A 20,516-nucleotide genomic window follows, 5' to 3' on the forward strand; every position below is an offset into this window, starting at 1 on the left:
GAGTAGAATGGATTAAGTAGGGTGGATCGAGTAGGATAGGGAGAGATAGAATAGAAAGAAGTGTGAGAAGAGATTCAGGTTATTCACTTTCTCAAACTTGCTCAACATTCACTTCTAAGTGTTTATTTTTCTCTATCATACATGCAGCCATGACTATTTATTCTAGAGATATGTTTCTCTGTTATACATACAGGCTACCGCTATCAATCATTCACCTTTTCTCGTTCTGAGAACTAGGCTATTTCCAGAACATCCAGAACATCGTCCTAAATTCAGGTGCCCTATACAGCTTCGCTCAAATGTCTCATGAACTGTATTACATATCAGACCCTTTGAAGCATCATACATAATGCGCCAAATCTTGGGTTTTTATGGTTACGTTGGATAATTTTTCTTGGTTTTTAATTGTTACGAGTAATTTTTTTTTTTTTTTTTTTTTTTTTTTTTTTTTTTTTTTTTTTTGCGAAAAACGGTCAAGCAACATAGTAGTAGTAGTAGCGTATCGATGACTCGGTGTACACAGTGATTATAGAAATCCAATTGCGATAACAAAGCCAAGAACAGAAGGCCAGATTTCCCAGGGGATGTCGTGGTAGATCAGAATAATTCGCACGCGAAATGAGACAGTAAGGAGTAGACGAAGCAAAGTAGCAGTAGGAGTTCAACGCATGAAAAATCAATGCATTCATACTTCCACTTTTCCCACATTACCGAAAATCCCAGCTGTTTGAAGAGAAGGCCAAGGACCGATTTCCTTGACGAACACGGTGTAGTCGAGCAGAGTGCACGAAGTCCTATCATTATTAGATTGGTGAATGTGATGGTAATGTATTAGAATGGATGAGAGATAAAGATTGGATGGAAAACAGATGAAGCGTTAATAACAAAGAATATAGTAAAGGAAGTAAAGATAGAACACCCACCATCCAGTCTGCAATGGGCAGAAATGAAATGCTTTGTTTATTTCATTCTTTGTGAATATATTTTTCATTATTCCATTCATCAATAGGAGAAAGAAATCCAAAGATAGAAGCATAGCATAAAGAACGGTCTCGACGCTTTCTTTCTTTCTTTACCTTTGTCTGACTCGAGGGCTGTCCGGTTCTCGAAGAGCCGAACACTTAAACAGCCGGTAACTTCCATCTTTCTGACACTTCTTTCCTTCTCTGAACAATTTTGCACAGTGAAATTGGTAATTTTCGTGCTCATCGAAGTTCAGCAAAACGAAAGAACAACATGGGAACGCCACGGACCCCTCAGAATACCATGACCAACATGGTCTATCCAACTCCGGACTCTATCAGATTTGGACTAGAGACTATTAAACCCCTCGACCCGACCTATCTTCCTGTTGAAGATGACCATCGGGCATCAGACGATGAATACGAATGGCTTCCATCAGGAACGGCCTCGAAACGACCCCGGAAATTGAACGACCCGACTTATCGCCCTACTGGAGACGATCATCAGCAATTAGACGATGAGTACGAGTGGCTCCCATCTGGGACGAAGCGCCCTCATAAGTCTAAGGCCATCGATCCAACACATCTCCCCGTTGCGGACTATCGCCGGCAATCGGACGAGGAATACGAATGGCTCCCGTCGGGGACAAAACGAGCCCGCAAATCTAAAACCATCGATCCGACTTATCGTCCCGAATATGTACCTGGCGATAGCGATGATGAATCCATGTCACCTACACAGAGGCGGCTTTCCCGCAAGCGAAAGGGGATCTCAAGCGCGGTCACTAAGACGGTAGAGTGTCAGAGTCATTTGTTCATGAGGCCACCAAAACGGGTAAATCTGTCAAGCGGGAGGGAAGCACGAGTCAAGACTGAAAGCAAAAACTCGCCTCGTCTCACGGATGCAGCGGACAATGCTCACCATACTGAGCGGCCTACTACCCCTAAAGGCCAGACCTTGAATTCTACAATCTACCCGACGCCTTCCTCTCCTATCGGTGGGCTGCCTGCTAAGGAGCCTTCGTATCAATCTCACTTTGTCAATCCCAAGTCCCCGATCTGGAATTCTGGGAACTCACTCGAGCCTGAGCTGCCTGACGACGACGATAGAGATCCATCCTGGGACTCTCCCAAGTCACTAAAGAGAGGTAGAAGTTTGTCCAAAGGAGCAGACGACGATGACCTATATCGTCCTCCGTCTAAGGCTGTTAAAACGGCCTTTTCCAGGCGACAGCTTCTTCTCACCGGTGCTGATGACGGACTGAGCGATGACGAAGATGACGAATACGAATATGATGATGAACGTGGTGTCTCCAAAAAAGAGACAAAAGGCGTTGTTTACGATTTCTCTCTGGAGCGAGCCAAGCGCTGGGCTGCAGCTGTCAGTCTGCCCGAGGACGCTTGGGGTGAAGCAGAAAAAGAGCTCTTCTTCCGGCTGGCAATGCGCGGTTTCGAGCCTCTACTGCCCCGGCACTGGCAACATGACTTTTCGACGCTTCCTGATACCATGTTTTCTCTTCCCGAAGATGAAGCAATTCCCATTATTCGAGCCTTCAAGCACTCCGATTTTCATGGTAAGTTGAGAACTACCTAAGCATCCTCCTTTATTGAATACCAGGGCTGATTTATCTCTTTGTTTCTATAGCTATCAAGTCTCTTCTCGGCTTGTTCTCTCTCGGTGGACAAGTGAGAGACTGCAATTTTCTACGGACCAGACCAGAGGACAAGATCAGAAGAGCAATCAAGAAATATGTCCACTGGGCTATGCGGGACGCAGATATACACAACAAACCCGGGACAATCCCCGTGTATACTATCCGCGCCCAAAAAGAAGGAGAATCGGTCGTTTATGCAGTCTCAGAGCTCAACAACCGTCTAGGAAAACTAGCAAAACGGTACCACGACGCACTAGGAATGTCACTACGCAGCACTAGTCCACGCAAAGTCAAAACAGCAGGTGCTCAGATAAAGCAAGAACTCGACACCGATATGAGAATCACTTCTCGTCGCAATTTTCCCCTCTTAGTCGGCTTCGTGATATGCGGTCCAATTGTTGCCATCTTGACTCTCGACACCGATCCGCTGAGTCCAAAGGGTTGGGGCGAGGGTACGGGGAGCAAGTTCATCTCTCAGTTTGATGTTGGAGAGCGGGGACAGGATGTTTGGACTTCATTGGCTCTTGCGATTACGATTATGCATATTCGGAAGACTGTGATACAGTTGGCGGATGGTGGTAAGGGTGGGTTTTGTAGGAATGGGGGAGATGTGCTTGTTGGTGAGGATGAGGATCTTTGACGCGGTCTATACAAATGATTTATAAATTATGCTTTAGATACCTTAGTTTTACGACTCTAATTATGAAATTCGAATGTTTTCCTTGCCTTTCTTGGTTCATTCCTTCATCGCTAGATTGAATAAATATAATCTGTACCGAGGACCTGATCTTAGACTCACCTGTTCTGACACAAACCATGGTCCGTTCCAACTTATATTGCGAGTCTATAACTCAATATTCTTCTTGAAAGGAATCATTGTTATCTAGAAACTGTAGCAACCAATGCATGTCGTTGTGGAAATGCATAGTCTTAGACTGGAAAATGCTCTATAAAATGGAAATCATCATGTCGTTGTGGTTGCTATACAAAAAATGTCACATGACCTTACCGGCGATCCACGTCCCCACCATGAACTTGGTTCAACAGCAAAGCACTCGTCTCTTTGACTTCCATACAAATACCAGATATCATTATGGATGCCGCGGACGACAGAGAAGTCAAACTTCAACGGGCATCCGGAGACCTCGTGGACGAGTTCTCTGCAAAACTACCGTCTCTGCTGTGGAAAACACGCACGGAGAATGGACACAATATCCGAGTTCCCCGACGATGGACACAGGCAAATAAAACAGAGAAGCTCATAGGTCTTGTAAGCTACCATCAATTGCCATATTTGAAATAAAAAACACTGACTCTTACAGCTCGAACCCTTCCAAGAATGGCCACAACTGTTGGACCCTCATCTGCAAAAGCTCCTGCCGCCATTAGTCGATGTCTTCTTAGCATACTTGCTTAAGCATCGTGACCAATATGCTTCTGAAACAGCGGCTACAAAATCACTGTCATATGGGGCGCTTTATCCCCTCCCCCGGGCTGTGTGCAGACTCCTCTACACATTCTGCAAAGTGCGCGGGGTAAAGGTGATCACCCGGTTTCTGAATAATGAGCCAAAGTATCTCGACCCGATGCTTCGCGCTTTCATCGAATGGGACGCCGTTCCGCAAGATGATCCTATGGAGGTTGCATTGAGTGACGATATCTCGCGGCGACTGGTATGGGAAGAGCGATATGTGATGCTCACCTGGCTCTCGCATTTGTTGCTCGCCCCGTTTGATCTGTCGTCGATATCATCGGATGATATACCGATACCATACGACAATTTGGATCGTCTGAAGACTCTCTCGCCTCAGACGCCTGCTGTTACGAAGTCTCTACTTTCTGCATCACTGAATTACGTCGATGTTTCTGGAAAGGAGCGGGAAGCGGCTACTGCGTTGCTTGCACGGCTTGCTCTGCGTCGGGATATGCTGGCTGTTGGAGTTTTGAATAACCTTACGGAATGGGCGTTCTCGATACTTCAACCGGTGGATAGTGGTGAGCCGCCTTCTTTGTATATGTGTATTGGGGTATTGTCTTTCCTTGCGCGATTGGCGGCGTCTGGTCAGGTTGAGGGGTTTGCTCCCTTGGTTGAACCGGTATTCGAGCAGACTCTACGTATTGTGCATGGAGAGTCGAACGTATCCAAAGTTATCCAGTCGTCCGCTCTGGCGCGGAAGATTATCATAAAGATTCTCCGCAGCGTCAGTGTGATGGCCCTGTCGCTGAACGAGAATGGCTCCATGTCAGACGACCAAGTATCTGTTATCCTGGAAGAAGTGATCGACCATTTGCTGGTCTCGCTTGCTGATAAGGATACGCCTGTGCGTTTTGCTGCAAGCAAGGCTTTGAGTATTATTACCCTGAAGTTGGACCCAAGGATGGCAGCCGATGTTATCGAAGCTGTCACTGGCTCATTGGAGGAGAATATCCTGTATGAGACGCGAGACGGTACTATAGTGGCACCATTTGAGGCCAGGAGAATTGGGATCAATACGCTGAAGCGGAACCTGAGTGCGGTTGATGCTCAGCGATGGCAAGGCTTGATATTAACGCTTGGACATTTGCTTTTCCGTCGCGCTCCTCCAACCCATCACCTCTACAATGTACTGCAACCGCTTGTGTCTGGACTTGACTTTGAGCAGAGGTCGTCGACTGGTAGCTCTGTTGGTACTGGTGTGCGAGACGCTTCGTGCTTTGGTATCTGGGCACTGTCTCGGAAGTACACGACGCAGGAATTGCTGGCCTTGAGGGCAGACGCGATCAGTACGCCTACGCAGCAAAAAGAAACTAGCATTCTGCAAATGCTGGCTGTTGAGCTCGTATGCGCTGCCTGCGTGGATCCTTCAGGAAATATCCGGAGAGGTTCTTCTGCTGCTTTGCAAGAACTGATTGGCCGTCACCCGAATACTATCGCTGAGGGCATATCGCTCGTCCAAGTCGTGGATTATCATGCCGTTGCGCGACGCTCGCGAGCGATGAACTATGTGGCGAAGGCGACGGCAGCCCTCGATGATGTTTACTGGAGCCCGCTTGTGGAATCTTTAATGCAGTGGAGAGGCATCGGCTCACCCGATTCTGAGTCGAGAAGACATGCTGCAAGGGCAATTGGAGTTCTTAGTCTTCATGGATCCTATACGACAATGAGGATTGTGCTTCAGCGACTTCTTCATAAACTCTCCAACCTCCCGCGGAACGACGTGGAGACGAGACATGGTTGTATGCTGTCGATTGCAGCTACTGTTGACGCCTATAACAAACAACAAGAAACAGACTCGTCTGAAGCAACAGATCTTGCTGTCCAGGTTGCTCAGCTTTGGGACATCTTCGGTTCCTCATTCGGCCCTTCCAAGGATGATTTGACGCTTCAATCCTCTCGCCCTGAACTGACGGCGGAAGTGTCAGCGCGTCTCATTGATTCCTTGTCTCGAACAGCCATCAAGTCAGACGCATCCAATCCACCTAAACCCTCGACCGCTTCAATAAACAACGCTCGAGAGACTCTCTTGCTTTGCGTTTCCCGCGGGGAAGACCTCGCAATCGAAGCTTCTTCTGACGCCGCATCGCAATTGTTCCCACTGTTGTCGTTGGAGAAGCAAAAGCAAACAGCTCAAGGCTGGTTTTCGCATATCCAGACTACAAGGAAACTTTCCACTGGCCGTGGCCAAATATACGCTCTGGGAGCCGTGTTCAAGAGCGTTGAGCCTGAGAATAGTCTTAGATCAGAAATCATACAGGAGCTACTCCAATGCGCCAGTCCGGAAGAACTGATCGAGAAGAGAGTGGCAGCCGTGAAGTGCTTGGCGACGCAGGTCCTACCGTATATTAGTAAGTTCAGGATGAGGCTAGGTGACCCACATGCTAACTGTTGGTAGCTGTGACGGATGATATAGTAGACCATTCCATCAACTTCTTGAACGATTACACGACCGACAGGCGAGGCGATATCGGATCATTACTACGACTAGAAGCAATCCAAGCAGCAAGGATCATTCTCCAAAAGGAATCTGAGCGTAAAACTCGCTCAACACGCGCCCAGAAAATTGTCGGTTGTCTCTGTCGACTCGCAGCGGAGAAACTGGATAAAGTCCGTATACAAGCCTGGCTTGGTCTGCAGAGTTTCTGGGAGTCAGCGGAAGATTTTCCGCCGTTGCAAAGGCAAGCCTTCGTAATTGCTAATTTATCTGGATGTTTGGCTGACTTTAGTAGGAAATACGACCATTTCAGCCATGTGTCGTTCCCGGATTACTTCGTCCAATTACTGGAACTCCAGGCAATTGACTGGCTGCGTCTGCCTCTATACCAAGGCCTTGCGACGTCAGCTGTTGCCGGTACTGAGGGATTAATCCGTGCCTCGCGCTTAGCGTTGGTGCAGTGTATCAACAGCAAGAAGGTCGAGCAACGAGAAGCAATGCTGCCCATGATACTCAAGGATCTGTCGACCATCCTGAGTGAGAACTTGCAAGACGATCGCTTTGCGATACCTATCATGGAGTTACTAGCATTCTTGGTTGATGGATATATTTCATCTATCCCTGAAGGGTCAGAGCAAATGTCAGTTCCCTGTCTACCGAGCAGCTAATATACAAGCCTGATTGACGCTAACGCTGTGTGTAGCTTCCGAAAACTGTTCACTCTCACTCAAAAAGCACACTTCAAATCATCCAATATCCAACGCCTCGAAGCCGCCGTCAAGGTCTACGCTCCATTATCTCGCTTCCTAGAGCTCCGGCCCGAGGTTCTGAAGAAACTGACGGCCATGCTGCTGCATCCGTTCCCGAGGGTAGGTCTATTGACTCTGGAGTGACTATTCATGATAGCGAAGAAGGTTTGGCTAACTAAAGCAGGTCCGGTCAACTGTTTCGGAGTATTTGTATACGGTAACTGAGTCGGATGAGGTTAAGTTGGGGGATTGGACTAGACAGCCTAAGGAGATCAAGGGGGAGGTTGAGGCTTTACGGGGGGTTTTAGTTGCGTAGATGGATTTGGGTCAAAATACCAAGCACATAATGAATAGACTTCTAGAATATGAAATGAAGAAGAAAATAAAAAATGGAAATGGAAATGAAAATAAAGGAAAAGGGCGTTGAGGGATAGCCAGTGGATAGTATATAGAGAACCAAAAAAAAAAAAGTGCAAAAAGAAAAGTGCATCATCCGTGAATCGAACACGGGCCTCGTCGATGGCAACGACGAATTCTACCACTAGACCAATGATGCTAATTGTTATAAAAATTGACCTTACATTTTTCTATATCTCAAAATTGCGCTTTAGACCCTATCAACCTCAACCGCAAAGCTTCCATCTCGACCTGCTGATCAAAAACACTAGCTTGAGACAGAGCTCAGTTGTCGCAATCATGGCGACGGTAGCAGCCAATTCCAGCATTCCCCCTAGTCCCACGTGAGTATCTTCTCCCTTTACCTGTCTGTCTTTGAATCCAGGAAACGACAGGTGTGCTAAACGTGACCATTCTCCGCAGAGTCTATGTGAGCTTTCCATCCCGATCCCCGACGACGTGCGCGCGCGCGATGCCACCATGATGAAACCCAATAAAACAATCTACTAATACAAAGTCCAGGTACGCAACCTCCAAGAACGCATCAAAGTCGACAACCTCAAAGAAGCGCTCGAAGAGCTCTTCGCCGAATATGGCACCATCGTCGAGATAGTCGCCAAAACCAACCTCAAGGCCAAGGGCCAGGCCTTCATCGTCTTCGACAATGTTGAGTCCGCTACGAACGCTATTGAGGAAATTAATGGGTTCGAACTGTTTGAGAAACCGATGGTGTTGGATTATGCGAAGTCGAGGAGCGATGCGACGGTTTTGAGAGAGGGCGGTGGTGATGAGTTGGAGGCGCATAAGAGGAGGAGGTTGGCTGAGAAGGGTTTGTTTTTCTTTTCTTTATGTTTTGATTAATGGGGATTTGGTGAGGTGGCTAACTACGACACACAGAGCGCAAACAAGCCCACGAAGCTCTCGAAGCCCAAAAGAAACTCAAACGTCCCGCCGGTGCTGCCCCCGATACCACGCGTCCCGCTAAAACGACCAAAGGAGCTGGTCTCAAGCCGACGAGCGGTGCTGCGGCGACAGTCATCCCAGACGAATACCTCCCTCCGAACAAGATTCTGTTCTTGCGAGACCTCCCCGACAACATCGACCAGGATACGCTTACGAGTGTGTTTGGGCGGTTTGAGGGATTCACGGAGGTCAGATTGGTGCCTGGTAGAAAGGGGATTGCTTTCGTTGAGTATGAGAATGAGTCTGGGGCTATTAGTGCTAAGGAGGCTACGTCGGGAATGCCCATGGGAGATGGGAAGCCTATTCGGGTTACGTACCAGAGACAGTGATGTCTTTGTGTGCGCTTGTGGACAGACTAATCCGGCGTTTGGAAGGAATTTTTTGCCTTTTTGTATCTTTCTCTTTGACCATGGAGATTAAGTCATGAACCTTTGTTTCTGTATCTTTGAGGCTCCGCCTTTGATAGCCTCATGAAAAGAACACCGCATAAATGATATCAAACAACCGTGCTAAAAGGACAAAAGGAAAGGAAAAGAAAAATATGACTAGTTACATAGCAAGGGAAACAAGGAAAAGGAAACAAGGAAAAGGAAACAAACGTCTAGAAGATCACATCTTGATCTTCTTGATCCCCGAGAACATCAGGAACATCACCCGTATCCTTCTCAGCCGCCTTTTGTCTGGCAGCCAGGATCTCTGCGTCTTGCGCGGCAGTGTCTCTCTGCTTCTTATTCGAGACCTTCTTAAGTCGGTAGAATTCTTCTCTGTCGAGCTCATCGAGTTCGGAGTTGATGTCTATGGTGAGTTAGCACAAAAAAACACAGGCATATATATATATCAGGTGTAGGTGACTGACATTTGATTGTGTTCTCAGTTCGAGGAATGATGACATGCTCACTGGTGATCGCGATGTTAGTACCCAAATCCCCAACACCCGTAGACACTGTGATAATAAGTAGCTTACATTGCGTTCACTATAAACAGTCAGTATCGTATCCCAGTATCCAAGTGCATTGCATTGACTTACCTCTCCGGTTGACAACCTTGATCATCTCATCAAGAATAAGGAATGCAGTCTGAAATCCATTAGCTACCAAACGGGATCTCACAGATGTTGACTCCCTACCTGTAAACTTGCCAGCTCCACCAGTGTCTCTACCGCGCGAGCATAAGTCTCCCGGCAGCGTTGAACCTGCTGACCACCTTTCCCAAGACCAGTCAAGCCGAAGTCGTTAATTCCCTCCTCCTGATACGCCTCGAATTGAGGCAGGAAGACACCAGACACGTTCTCCTGCTTGGCCTGTACACGGAATCGAGCCTGTTTGGCGGATTCCTGGATCTGGTATCCAATGTCCCCTCCAACGGCATAGCTCACCTCCGCCAGGGAGAAGGAAGCCACTTGCATGACTCGTCCCATCTTTCGTTTCGCTTCATCAATGCGCCGGGTGATGTCTGGTTTCGAGCGTTAATTCCCGTCGATCTCCGCCGTTTGGAATCGTCTTACCTCGAAAGCGCCTATAGATTGCGGTATACGATTAGCAGGGAAGTCCGGAACACATCAAGAGGAAACGCACTTCGTCAAAGCTTCACTTTTTCTCTTCAACAAACTGTGGCCAGTCTCTGCACCCTTAAGCTTGCTCTTCATCAAACCCAACGACTGGCGAGTCGGGAAGACTGGTTCGCGGCCCTGGATGGCGACAGGTTAGTAGACTACTTCGCAACAGCCGTATTGAAGCAAACTCACTGCTGCCGACATGGTGAGATATCAGATTATATTTTAACGGCAATTCAAAACACCCAAATTGCAAACAACTAACAAAAGACGAACACCCCGTGGCATCAAATGGACGGCATGACGATAAGTGAGCCAACTGCGCGATAGCCCGCGGAGCTTGGACCAACTCCGTGTCCGATGCGGCATGGCAGTGAGTCACGTGATATCGGTCGACTTCATCTCATCGCGGCGCCCAGCAGTTCACACTCCAACGGCGACCAGACAACGCTTTTGCCCGTTCATGCCACTATTTTCTTTTCAGCTCCTGTGTTGACCGTGTGAGTTGATCCCGCTCGATTGAGTGGCGCAATGCCAGGGACACTTCTGCCCCCGAGATCCCACCGGCAACACGCAGAGATGGATCGATCATCGGCTTCTGGGCCTGATCTGTACCTGATCGTGAGTGTCACCTGGAATTCAACCTGCGAGAAAACAGAGACTGACAATGCGATTTCCGCAATAGGCCGATCAGGACACCGTCTACGAGCAAGATCTCATCCGGGACCCCGGCAGTATCAAATCATGGCTTTCCTACATCGAATACAAGCAACAGCATGGGACACTTTACGAACAGGCTTTTGTGAGCACTTCGATGGATATATACTGTTTGCGAAATTGTGAAACTGACACATTCCAGGTTATGGAGCGTGCCTGTAGGCAGCTACCAAGATCTTACAAGCTGTGGAAGATGGTACTTTTTTTTGCCCCCTCATTTTTCCCACCATCCACCAAGACAGAGACATTTAGATCAGTGGCTGACTTTTGTAGTATCTCGAATTCAGAGCGAGTCATCTTCGTGGTCGCAATGCGACCAAATATCGGGCTGAATACCAGAAAGTGAACGCGCTTTTCGAGCGCGCGCTTATCCTCCTCAACAAGATGCCCCGGATATGGGAAATGTATCTCTCCTTCATGCTGCAACAACCCCTTGTCACACAGACCCGACGGACATTCGATCGCGCGCTTCAAGCTCTGCCCGTTACCCAACATAACCGGATCTGGAAACTTTACAAGGCATTCGCACGCTCCGCTTCCGGTCAGACTGCGGTGAAGATCTGGGCCCGGTATATGCAAATTCATCCGGAAAACTCGGAGGAATATATCGAGCTTTTGGTTGAGATGAAAGAGTATACGGAGGCTGTGAAACGATACATGGACATCCTCGACGACCCGCGATTCCAGTCGAAGGAAGGGAAAAGTCATTTCCAGTTATGGACTGAGATGGTCGACCTATTGGTTTCCAAGGCTAAACAGATCAAGACTGGTCCGCAGGTTGGCATTGATGTCGACGCCATCCTGCGTAGCGGGATCGATAGATTCGCCGACCAGAGAGGAAAGTTATGGGCCGGATTAGCGACATATTGGATCACAAAGGGTAACTTCGAGAGGGCAAGAGATGTCTACGAGGAGGGTATCCTCACTGTCATGACCGTTCGCGATTTCACTCTTATCTTCGACTCCTACGTTGAATTCGAAGAATCGATCATTGGAAGCCTGATGGAGGCGGCCGCAGTTCGTGCTGATAAAGGAAAGACTGACGAAGATGCCGATTTCGACCTTGACCTGCGAATGCTGCGATTCGAACAGCTTATGGATCGACGGCCGTTCCTGGTCAACGATGTGCTCCTGCGACAGAACCCCAACAATGTCATTGAATGGGAAAAGAGAGTAGCCTTGTGGAGTGAGAACAAGCAAGAAGTCGTCAATACCTACACAGCTGCTATCGCGGCGATCAACCCCAAGAAAGCCCACGGCAAATTCTCTGAGCTCTGGGTCAATTACGCCAAATTCTACGAAAACGGTGGCGATTTAGACACAGCACGAGTCATATTCGAGAAAGCTGTCAAAGTCCCCTTCAAGTCAGTCGCAGAATTGGCCGAGACTTGGTGTGAATGGGCAGAGATGGAATTGCGGGCCGATAACTTCGACAGAGCAGTTGAAGTCATGGCCAAAGCTACGCAAGCTCCCAAGAAGTCCACCGTGGACTATTTCGACGAGACTCTTTCGCCTCAGCAGCGTGTCCACAAGAGCTGGAAGCTGTGGAGTTTCTACGTCGACCTGGTTGAGAGTGTTGCCTCCTTGGAGGAGACGAAGAAGGTCTACGAGAGAATCTTTGAACTACGTATTGCGACTCCGCAGACTGTGGTCAACTACGCCAATCTGCTGGAGGAACACAAGTACTTCGAAGACTCCTTCAAGGTCTATGAACGAGGACTGGATCTCTTCAGCTATCCGGTTGCGTTTGAGCTTTGGAACCTCTACCTGACCAAGGCCGTGGACCGGAAGATCGGAATCGAAAGATTGCGTGACTTGTTCGAGCAGGCTCTGGATGAATGTCCTCCCAAGTTCGCCAAGCCTCTGTACTTGATGTACGGTAACCTAGAGGAAGAGCGCGGTCTGGCACGGCATGCGATGAGAATTTACGAACGCGCTACTCGTGCAGTATCCGACGACGACCGCTTCGAGATGTTCGAATTCTACATCACGAAATCCGCCTCGAACTTCGGATTGACCTCCACGAGACCGATCTACGAACGGGCTATCGCGGCTTTGCCTGACCAGGAAGCCAAGGAAATGTGCCTCAAGTTTGCTGAGATGGAGCGACGACTGGGCGAGATCGATCGGGCCCGTGCAATTTACGGACACGCATCGCAGTTCTGCGACCCTCGCACCAATGCCGGTTTCTGGCAGAAATGGGAGGCGTTCGAAGTCCAGCACGGAAACGAGGACACTTTCAAGGAAATGCTTCGTATCAAGCGAAGTGTACAGGCGCAATACAAGTATGTGACCATCCTGCCCTCAAAATTGATAAAGTTGATGTTCACTAACACGCAAAACAGCACCGATGTCAATTTCATTGCGTCGCAGGCAATCGCCCGTAGCCAGCAGCTCCCTCAAGAAGGTGGCGAAGAGGAGGGAAAGATGGATGGTGCAAAGGAAAAGGCCGATGTTATGGCAGCTTTGGAACGACAAGCGCGTGCTCCGATGGGCTTTGTCGCTGCCAGCACTGGACCTGAGGGTGGTAACCGACCTCCCCCTGCTGGCCAAGAGCAGCAACCGTCCGCCCCTGTCAACCCAGACGCTATCAACCTCGACGATGACATGGATGAATAACTGTTTTCCTTCGGTTTGTTTTGGAAGAATGCGTGATGGATAACCTTCGTCATTCCTTTCTCATTTAACATGTCTTGATCGTCACAATCTCTTAAATCTCCTTTGTTTTCAATATTTCCTGGATTGCGGTGTGTGCATTGTTTTTCTCTCGGATCCAGTTGGATTGCGATGCTGTGCGATACCTCTAGTCGTGTTTCGTTGTACTGTATAGACAATTCTTTGATAATGGGGCATTTGTCGTAGTGTGTGTGAAATTTGTTGTAAACACTCGAACTTCAGACGTAGTTCACGTGACCTTTCTGCAATGATAAAACATTCCTACAGAGATCAATCATGCAGACGTGTCTCCTATAAGATAGGAGGAACAGATATTAATTCATAATAGTAATGTATACATCTGTGCGCAGTATTTGAAATACATGCCATTCACGCCTTCATTGCTTTTCCCAACCCTGCGTCGAGCAAATCCCGAGTGTGGATGCTCGGGATTTGCTCGATCGGACCTTACGATGCCATCCGGTCCTGCAACCCTGCGCCAAACCTCGGCGGCTTTCTACAATACAATCCCATTATCAAGGAAGTCTCCAGCAGCACACAGGCATTGTCCTTAGCATTGGTATCCGACATTTTGCCCTATGACTACTACATGCAGCCGCGTCGTCTAGTCCTGGGGTGGTATGCTCTCTCTCGCCGGGTGCGGAGGACGCAGACCTGTGCCAATTTCGGATGATTACTTGTGATTACTAGTACTGTCTATGTACCCTGTACTGCATCATCGCCATGGTCCAGGAGAGTTTCAGACATTCCGATCATGATTCAATTACCGCTGTGGCGCGGTCTGCGGTCTCGAAACCGTCGTCGGTGGTTCGCAGGAAGTTCGCGAAGCCCCCGGTTAAAGTAGCTTGTTTGGCTTGGTAAGCTCCATACATTTTACGGACCTGGAGCCGGCGTCCTATTGCGGTGTTTGCTTTACTAATTCGATAATTAGCCGTGCTTCGAGAACGCGTTGTGATGGGCAGGAGCCATGTGCCAATGTATGTTGTCGTCGTGTTTTCATTTGCTTGTCCATTTCGCTCCGGACTGTACTAAAATGTCTCTCTCCCCTTGACATCAGTGCGCTGGCAGGAACCGAGAATGTTCCTATACGCCCAGTAAACGAGGTGGCCCAAGGAGAAGAAAGAAGAAATCCATTTCCGAAGGAAACAATGTCCGACATAATGGCGCCCAGGGGATGGCAATGATGCCGTCGCCTGATTTCCAGGAAGGTTTGTTGTGAAGGCATTTCTGTCGTTTCTGATGAAAAGCTGACTGATGACTGGTATAGCGTCGTCCGATATGTTTGGCCAAATCGATGAGCTGTCTATGCCAGGTGCAGGACTGAGAAGCCTAGATTATTCTTCCGATGTACAGACTATGTTTGCAGATCTTTTTGTCCCCAATACCGAAGGACATTCCGACGTGCATATACAGTCAACGCCGTCATCATCAAGTATGCCCATGCAGCCTCTGGCGCGGACGTATGGCAGCGAATACGAAATGTTAGTTGTCCCATGAACTCCAAGGCTCATAATAAATGCTGACCTTCGCTATAGTCTGAACGCCTACTACGTTTTCATCTATCCCTATTTCCCTATCCTCCCACCAAGAGTGACGTCTCCTTCGCCTGATCAACCATTGAATTACGCTACATCCTGCACCAGCTCCCCTTCCGAAGACCCTGTTCTAGCTTACCGGCCTCGATCGCCTTTAAGTCTTGCACTATCGGCAATCCTATCCCTTATACCTCACCCAGATGATCCAGAACCGTCATCTCCAAATTCCGTGGCGCAGCGCAGAAATTGCGCCCATGCATTCGCCCAGATGGCAGCTGACAGTGTCGAGGCGGACTGTGAGCTGAATTCTTCATCCACGGACCCTTCGCAGGCGTTGTACGGTGAGCGGCCATCGATAAATCGAGAACCTTTCCATCCTCGAACACCAGTTGAACTCGAGAATCTCCTCGCGTTGTTGATATTGTCCACGTATGAGTATGTACAGCGCGGGAATTTGTTGAAGATGAGATACCGTGCTGGTGAGGCATTCACAATAGCCTTGGATATGTCTCTGCATACTTTAGGGGAGGATCATAGTGAGTTTGCAGAGGCTAGAAGGAGAGCGTGGTGGATGACGGTATGTCCTACTTTCATGAAGAATGCTGGTCGGTTCTAACTTGTTTTTACAGTACTACTGCGTCCTCCAAGGGTCTATTGTTAGCACAACCGTGAGTATCCCAGTCCCCCTTATCCAAGCCTGATTCAAACTAAGAACCAATAGACACCGTCCATCGTGATCCAAGATCCTCAATTCATTACACCATATCCCCAATTCTCCTCCGACCCAGATGTGAGTGGACCGCACCCAACAACTTGTCGCCTTCTAACCTCTCCTAGGGTTGGCCTGTTTTGATACAGGCACAGCAAGTCCTAATATCGGCGACTCAATTCGTAATCGACCTAAACAAATGTATAAATTCAAGGTCGAATATGTCCTACATCTACGAACGAATGCAGCAGCTTGACGCCTGGACTGCCTCCGTGCTTTCGCAGTCAGCATTGACCCCCAGTATCTCACAACCTCACGGGCTCGGCGACAGAACAGAATTAATCACAGCACGTAGCATGCGTGCAATTGCGCGGATAAAGCTATCCAGGTATCTATCCATCAAACACAACCCGGTCAGCATCACATACTAACCCCATTCTAGCGCGCAGGTCAAAACACACCGTTTCCGAGCCTTCCAAGACATTCCCATATTCATCAAGAAGCACTGCGATCTCACAGCAGCAGCAGCAGCAAATGCCAATAACACAGCTCCAGCAACATGCACACCACCCAAAGACCCAACCCAAATAACAAACATCCGCTGCTCTTGCAGCAGCAGCACTACCACCATGGAACATGTCCCCGAATACGCAACACCCTCTACCTCAACAACCCCAGATCTCCCATCAACATCATCATCACAACAACCCCCTACCCCCACAGAATGCCCCTTCACCAGCCAACACTCGGCAAAAGTGTGCCTCCGCGCCGCTCTCCTAATCTCGCACATGTTCCAATCTCTACCCCTCCCGCGTCCTGAGGGACAAGAACTCCACCCGCAGCATCAGCAACAGTTACCACGCACAATGCCCTCATTCGCCTGCTGCTTAATGCAGGGCAGCTACGCCATGTTAATGATATTCTACAAAGCCCGCGTCGCAAGACGAATGTCTCCGCCTCCACTCCCGCTCTCATCACAACCAGGAACAGGGTATGAAAATGGGCGACGCATGTCTGGGACTATGAATCCGAATGCGAATTCGAACCCGACTCCGAATCCCACGGATAGACTTATTTTGGAGCTGAGGCAGGGGCTGGGGAGGATTATTGGTGCGGTGAGGAATTATACGATTGCATTTGAGGCATTGGTTGGGATGAGGGGTGAGTTTTTCTTTTCCTTTTTTCTCTTTTTATTGGGATTTAATCTCATGTGTTGGCTATGGAATAACGGCTAACTTGGTATTCTGGTACAGATGATATTGAAGGGGCATACCATACGGCATTCGCTTGAATGCAATGCTTGAATAGAACTTCGGGATTTGCTTTTCTTGCTTTATACCACTATTTTGCACGGTTTCTTATATATAGGATATATTTTTTCTAGTGTCTTTTGAAATTTATAATTCACGGCCTAGTGATGCCTCCTGTTGATTGTTTAGGTATTGATCGAATTGGAGTTGGGGATATCTGAAGAGAACAGAGTCGGAAGATTTTTGTCTTCGGTTCACAATGCAGTATGCTTGACAGCAAGGATTCACATGCATTCCATTGCTGTGTTGAAAAAGCAAAGTTCAAATTCGCTCTAAATGTAGATCTAAAAACCTATAGCGCCAACACCAAAAGATACAGCATAGGGTATTACACGTGTACGAAGACTCCCCCTGTCTATAACAAGATTATCAAAACCGTGCGGCATGTTCAAAGTTTCGACCGGATCCCTTCTAAGCGGAACTTGACATCCTTTAGTACCTTGCTCGACGGCTTCCAGTCATCGAATTGCTTCAGGAGTTCCATTGTTTCCTCGTACAATTCGCGCTTGACATGTTCTTCTTCCAAGAGGCCGCGCATGGCGAACGGGAGGATATACGGGTTAACCGTTGGTGAGCCTTGGGGTCGCTTGATTTGTAGGGTTGCGCCGCTGACATCTGACGTTTCTAGAGCGAATGCGATGGCGAGGCTGGAAAGAATGTTAATACATTGCATACCTGCGGTGGAGGAGGCATGAACTTACGAATAAACAGCCTCGTCATCGTAAAGACGAGAATGCCCCTCTCCAGTATAGAGACTGCCCGCGAGCGGTGCGCTCAGTTCCCGAATGAGGCCATGGTCTGCTATCCCAAGGTTTCGTAACTTGAGAGAAAACCCAACTAAATGGGAAAGGCTGATAAATGTCAGCAGAGTTCAAGACCACTGGTCACGGATACTTACAAGCTGGGAGCATGAACCCGACCGTCGACGAAAACAGCCCGATAGATATAAGGATGATTTACCGGCGAGAAGAGCGAAGACTAGAAGATAAACATGTTAGACATACGAGCATGTAATACCCGGGAAGCGAGTACTTACCTCTAGAGACACCAGTTGATCGTCAATGCTTCCAATGTAGGAAATTCGGACCCCGAAGTCAAGTGCACATCTCAATGCAGCTTCATAGTCCTGAGACACCTGACTGTGAGGCAACGCAAACTCAAAGAGCTCCCCAGCAGATCCACTAATCCATCGAGATCTATAGTCAGGAAACGGTCCCAGGTTAACACCGGCCATGGCGCATATTCCAACGCGCGACGCATTCACGCAGCCAAATGCTATTAATTTTGCAACCAACATGATAGACACTGGAACACCCTGGCTGTGGCATGCAATCATGATATAATCTGCGTTTCTGATTTCTTCCATCCAGTTCAATAATAGTTTCCACAGCAAATCCACACGTTCGGAAATGCGGCCTTCACCTTCAAGTGAGATCTTGTCAATATCGCAGGAGTATCCGCGGCTCTCGGTCCAGTTTCTGATGGCGTTAGCCGCCATCGTCGAGAATCGTACAGAAGTGCCTGTTGGTTGACCAAGAACGCTTCGTATCAGTGGAGCAGGGAAGTATCCGTGTACCCCAATAGCCAAGGCCTTTCGGATGCGAGGCGGATCTCGAATTCTGTACGCATGCTTGTTATGCTGTTTTTTGCTATAATGTAAGAAACTTCCAAGTGTCTGTATTAAAGACGGTGACTCTTGCATAGAAAATGTGTCTTGAAAGCGTGGCAGAACATGGTTAGGTAGATTCTTTTGCAAATTTTTCAAGGCAGCAGTTTGAGGAGCCTTCGGGGGTACAGCATCGGCTGCGATCTCTACCTGAGCTGCGACTTTATCGGGAAGAACAGGAGGCCCGGCGTTGTTTTTAGGTGGCTTGACCTTGGTACTCCCCTTTTTCTTGATTTCCACTTCTTGTTCTGGCTCTGGCGACTGCTGCGAAGACGTATCTTGTTTTATTGAGGCTTCGACGGTTTCGACATCTTGGGTATTTGGTTGCGCAGAATCCTTTGAAGTGTCCCGGAACCAGAACGACCAGCCAGATGATCTATAGTTCTGAGCAGGTGGTTTGGGAGAATCACCTCGTTCTTCAGGTCGTTCGTTAGGCACTGGCGTGTCGTTTTGTGCAGCCTCGGCTGGTTCTTCAGCTATACTCGGTGGTAGATCCTTTGCGGGTCCTTCTTCCTTTTTGGGCTCATCTGGTGCTTTTGACGAAGAGGGCGAGCCGTACCACATCTGGAACCACGAAAGCTTTTGAGGTGCCGCTGTCACTTGTGTAGTTTCAGGGGTATCTGTTTTTGTTGTGGTTTGCTCTTCAGGAACTTCGTTGTTTGTTTCAACGGTATCCTTTTTCAACGTCTGGTCTGTAGTTGACGGCTCCGGTGGCGGGTTTTCTACCGGAGTTTCTGTCGCCTGGGAGCCGCCGGTCGTGTCTGTCACAATCGGTGATGATCTGTAGAGCCACGAGAACCATCCACCAGTTTGTGTTGCGGGTGCTGTATTACTGTCCGGTTCCGCACTTTCGTCACATGCGTTCGGGGCTGTCGTTTCGGTTACACTATCCGGCTGTTCCTTTGCAGTGTCGTCCACGACCTTTTCGCCCTTGTCGTTTGGTTGTTCCTTATCCGTAGACTGTGCAGCCGGTTCCGAGGGAGTACTCGCGGCTGGGGTAGATGTAGAGCCGTCGGACGCAATGTTGAGCCGAGTTGTCGTCGCGTTGGCAGGAAGAGACCTGCTCGACGCAGCTTGTCGTCGTGTCAGTTGGAGGGAAGGATTTCGGTTATGTTTCGGATGGTCATCGAGATGGAGATGGGAGGAAGAGGAGGAAGCGACATTGGCTACATTTTTGGCTGATATGCTTTCGCGGGCTACCTCGGTAACGGGCGCTGCTTTAGAAGCTCTGGAGCCGGCCGGCCAGGTCCCGGGATACCGATTCTAAGTAGAAAACGCAGATTAGCTACGCGAATATAGTCGATTTTTATATTGAGTCATGGCAGACTTACTACTCCAGATCCCCCCCTCTGCGACGATGTTGAACGTTGTCTGCCGCTTGAGGGAGATAGATCCCCATGACTCGGGGTTGGAGTGGACGGGGCCGTGCCTGGTGGGCTAGGCTCTACTTTCTTGCGGAATCCCGTAGGCGCCATGAAAGCTGCAATAAGAACATAACCCAGCAAAAGCCAAGTATCAGGGCACAAAAGGAGTGTCCCTTTTAAATAGTCGAAGTCGGAAGGCCATGAGCTATTGCCTGTGAACGTGTGTTGGTATTGGTCCAAGTCAGTCGGGCTGGAAGCATTGCTGATATCATGTCACATGCATCTAGGCTGACCGCCTTTGTCGCCTCAGGCAGAATGTGGCTAGTGCGTGTTGCACCGCCTGGCAGAAAA

The 20,516-nt window shown here is 48.7% G+C and overlaps 7 protein-coding genes and 1 non-coding gene across 8 annotated transcripts; 5 read left to right on the plus strand and 3 right to left on the minus strand.

Annotated features, from left to right (window-relative positions):
• Positions 1 to 1,779: 1,779 nt before the first annotated feature.
• Positions 1,780 to 3,257, plus strand: ASPGLDRAFT_132849 (uncharacterized protein; the record flags this gene model as incomplete). The annotated part of the gene is made up of 2 exons (XM_022541157.1): positions 1,780 to 2,536; positions 2,608 to 3,257. 2 exons carry the CDS (start codon positions 1,780 to 1,782, stop codon positions 3,255 to 3,257), a joined length of 1,407 nt encoding a protein of 468 aa, XP_022398050.1.
• A 435-nt stretch (positions 3,258 to 3,692) lies between these two features.
• On the plus strand, positions 3,693 to 7,754 carry ASPGLDRAFT_50415 (tubulin-specific chaperone D). Its single transcript, XM_022547305.1, has 6 exons — positions 3,693 to 3,887; positions 3,940 to 6,442; positions 6,490 to 6,772; positions 6,824 to 7,168; positions 7,232 to 7,397; positions 7,462 to 7,754. Exons 1-6 carry the CDS (start codon positions 3,711 to 3,713, stop codon positions 7,591 to 7,593), a joined length of 3,606 nt encoding a protein of 1,201 aa, XP_022398051.1. The 5' UTR covers positions 3,693 to 3,710; the 3' UTR covers positions 7,594 to 7,754.
• An 8-nt stretch (positions 7,755 to 7,762) lies between these two features.
• On the minus strand, positions 7,763 to 7,833 carry ASPGLDRAFT_t133. Its single transcript has one exon. It is a non-coding gene; the product is annotated as a tRNA-Gly (tRNA).
• A 140-nt stretch (positions 7,834 to 7,973) lies between these two features.
• Positions 7,974 to 8,965, plus strand: ASPGLDRAFT_38133 (U1A/U2B'/SNF family RNA-binding protein; the record flags this gene model as incomplete). Its single annotated transcript, XM_022544909.1, has 4 exons — positions 7,974 to 8,017; positions 8,097 to 8,103; positions 8,196 to 8,502; positions 8,571 to 8,965. The coding sequence occupies 4 exons, from the start codon at positions 7,974 to 7,976 to the stop codon at positions 8,963 to 8,965; spliced, it is 753 nt and encodes a 250-aa protein (XP_022398052.1).
• A 272-nt stretch (positions 8,966 to 9,237) lies between these two features.
• On the minus strand, positions 9,238 to 10,392 carry ASPGLDRAFT_38134 (H(+)-transporting V1 sector ATPase subunit D; the record flags this gene model as incomplete). The annotated part of the gene is made up of 8 exons (XM_022544910.1): positions 9,238 to 9,431; positions 9,493 to 9,533; positions 9,601 to 9,610; positions 9,664 to 9,712; positions 9,763 to 10,088; positions 10,141 to 10,151; positions 10,211 to 10,323; positions 10,381 to 10,392. The coding sequence occupies 8 exons, from the start codon at positions 10,390 to 10,392 to the stop codon at positions 9,238 to 9,240; spliced, it is 756 nt and encodes a 251-aa protein (XP_022398053.1).
• A 241-nt stretch (positions 10,393 to 10,633) lies between these two features.
• Positions 10,634 to 13,838, plus strand: ASPGLDRAFT_50419 (mRNA splicing protein SYF1). The gene is made up of 5 exons (XM_022547306.1): positions 10,634 to 10,809; positions 10,874 to 10,990; positions 11,048 to 11,101; positions 11,179 to 13,190; positions 13,251 to 13,838. Exons 1-5 carry the CDS (start codon positions 10,768 to 10,770, stop codon positions 13,522 to 13,524), a joined length of 2,499 nt encoding a protein of 832 aa, XP_022398054.1. The 5' UTR covers positions 10,634 to 10,767; the 3' UTR covers positions 13,525 to 13,838.
• Positions 13,839 to 14,304: 466 nt separating this feature from the next.
• On the plus strand, positions 14,305 to 17,060 carry ASPGLDRAFT_132497 (uncharacterized protein; the record flags this gene model as incomplete). The annotated part of the gene is made up of 9 exons (XM_022541123.1): positions 14,305 to 14,438; positions 14,513 to 14,558; positions 14,639 to 14,789; positions 14,849 to 15,062; positions 15,117 to 15,693; positions 15,746 to 15,784; positions 15,838 to 15,906; positions 15,954 to 16,213; positions 16,268 to 17,060. 9 exons carry the CDS (start codon positions 14,305 to 14,307, stop codon positions 17,058 to 17,060), a joined length of 2,283 nt encoding a protein of 760 aa, XP_022398055.1.
• Positions 17,061 to 17,291: 231 nt separating this feature from the next.
• On the minus strand, positions 17,292 to 20,388 carry ASPGLDRAFT_662326 (uncharacterized protein). Its single transcript, XM_022548994.1, has 5 exons — positions 20,133 to 20,388; positions 18,172 to 20,064; positions 18,034 to 18,113; positions 17,837 to 17,986; positions 17,292 to 17,782 (listed from the first exon to the last, which is right to left on the minus strand). The coding sequence occupies exons 1-5, from the start codon at positions 20,274 to 20,276 to the stop codon at positions 17,524 to 17,526; spliced, it is 2,526 nt and encodes an 841-aa protein (XP_022398056.1). The 5' UTR covers positions 20,277 to 20,388; the 3' UTR covers positions 17,292 to 17,523.
• Between the last annotated feature and the right edge of the window lie 128 nt (positions 20,389 to 20,516).

Source organism: Aspergillus glaucus, assembly GCF_001890805.1.
Source record: "Aspergillus glaucus CBS 516.65 unplaced genomic scaffold ASPGLscaffold_19, whole genome shotgun sequence".
Classification (NCBI taxonomy): Eukaryota; Fungi; Ascomycota; class Eurotiomycetes; order Eurotiales; family Aspergillaceae; genus Aspergillus; species Aspergillus glaucus.

Coding starts and splice junctions, on each gene's coding strand:
- ASPGLDRAFT_50415 (XM_022547305.1), top strand. CDS start 3,711: ATGGATGCCGCGGACGACAGAGAAGTCAAACTTCAACGGGCATCCGGA. Junction 7,169..7,231: donor CCTGAAGGGTCAGAGCAAAT/GTCAGTTCCCTG, acceptor CGCTGTGTGTAG/CTTCCGAAAACTGTTCACTC. Junction 7,398..7,461: donor TGCTGCATCCGTTCCCGAGG/GTAGGTCTATTG, acceptor TAACTAAAGCAG/GTCCGGTCAACTGTTTCGGA.
- ASPGLDRAFT_50419 (XM_022547306.1), top strand. CDS start 10,768: ATGGATCGATCATCGGCTTCTGGGCCTGATCTGTACCTGATC. Junction 10,810..10,873: donor GGCCTGATCTGTACCTGATC/GTGAGTGTCACC, acceptor TTTCCGCAATAG/GCCGATCAGGACACCGTCTA. Junction 10,991..11,047: donor CACTTTACGAACAGGCTTTT/GTGAGCACTTCG, acceptor GACACATTCCAG/GTTATGGAGCGTGCCTGTAG.
- ASPGLDRAFT_662326 (XM_022548994.1), bottom strand. CDS start 20,276: ATGGCGCCTACGGGATTCCGCAAGAAAGTAGAGCCTAGCCCACCAGGC. Junction 20,065..20,132: donor AGAGGGGGGGATCTGGAGTA/GTAAGTCTGCCA, acceptor TTTTCTACTTAG/AATCGGTATCCCGGGACCTG. Junction 17,987..18,033: donor CGGGTTCATGCTCCCAGCTT/GTAAGTATCCGT, acceptor GACATTTATCAG/CCTTTCCCATTTAGTTGGGT.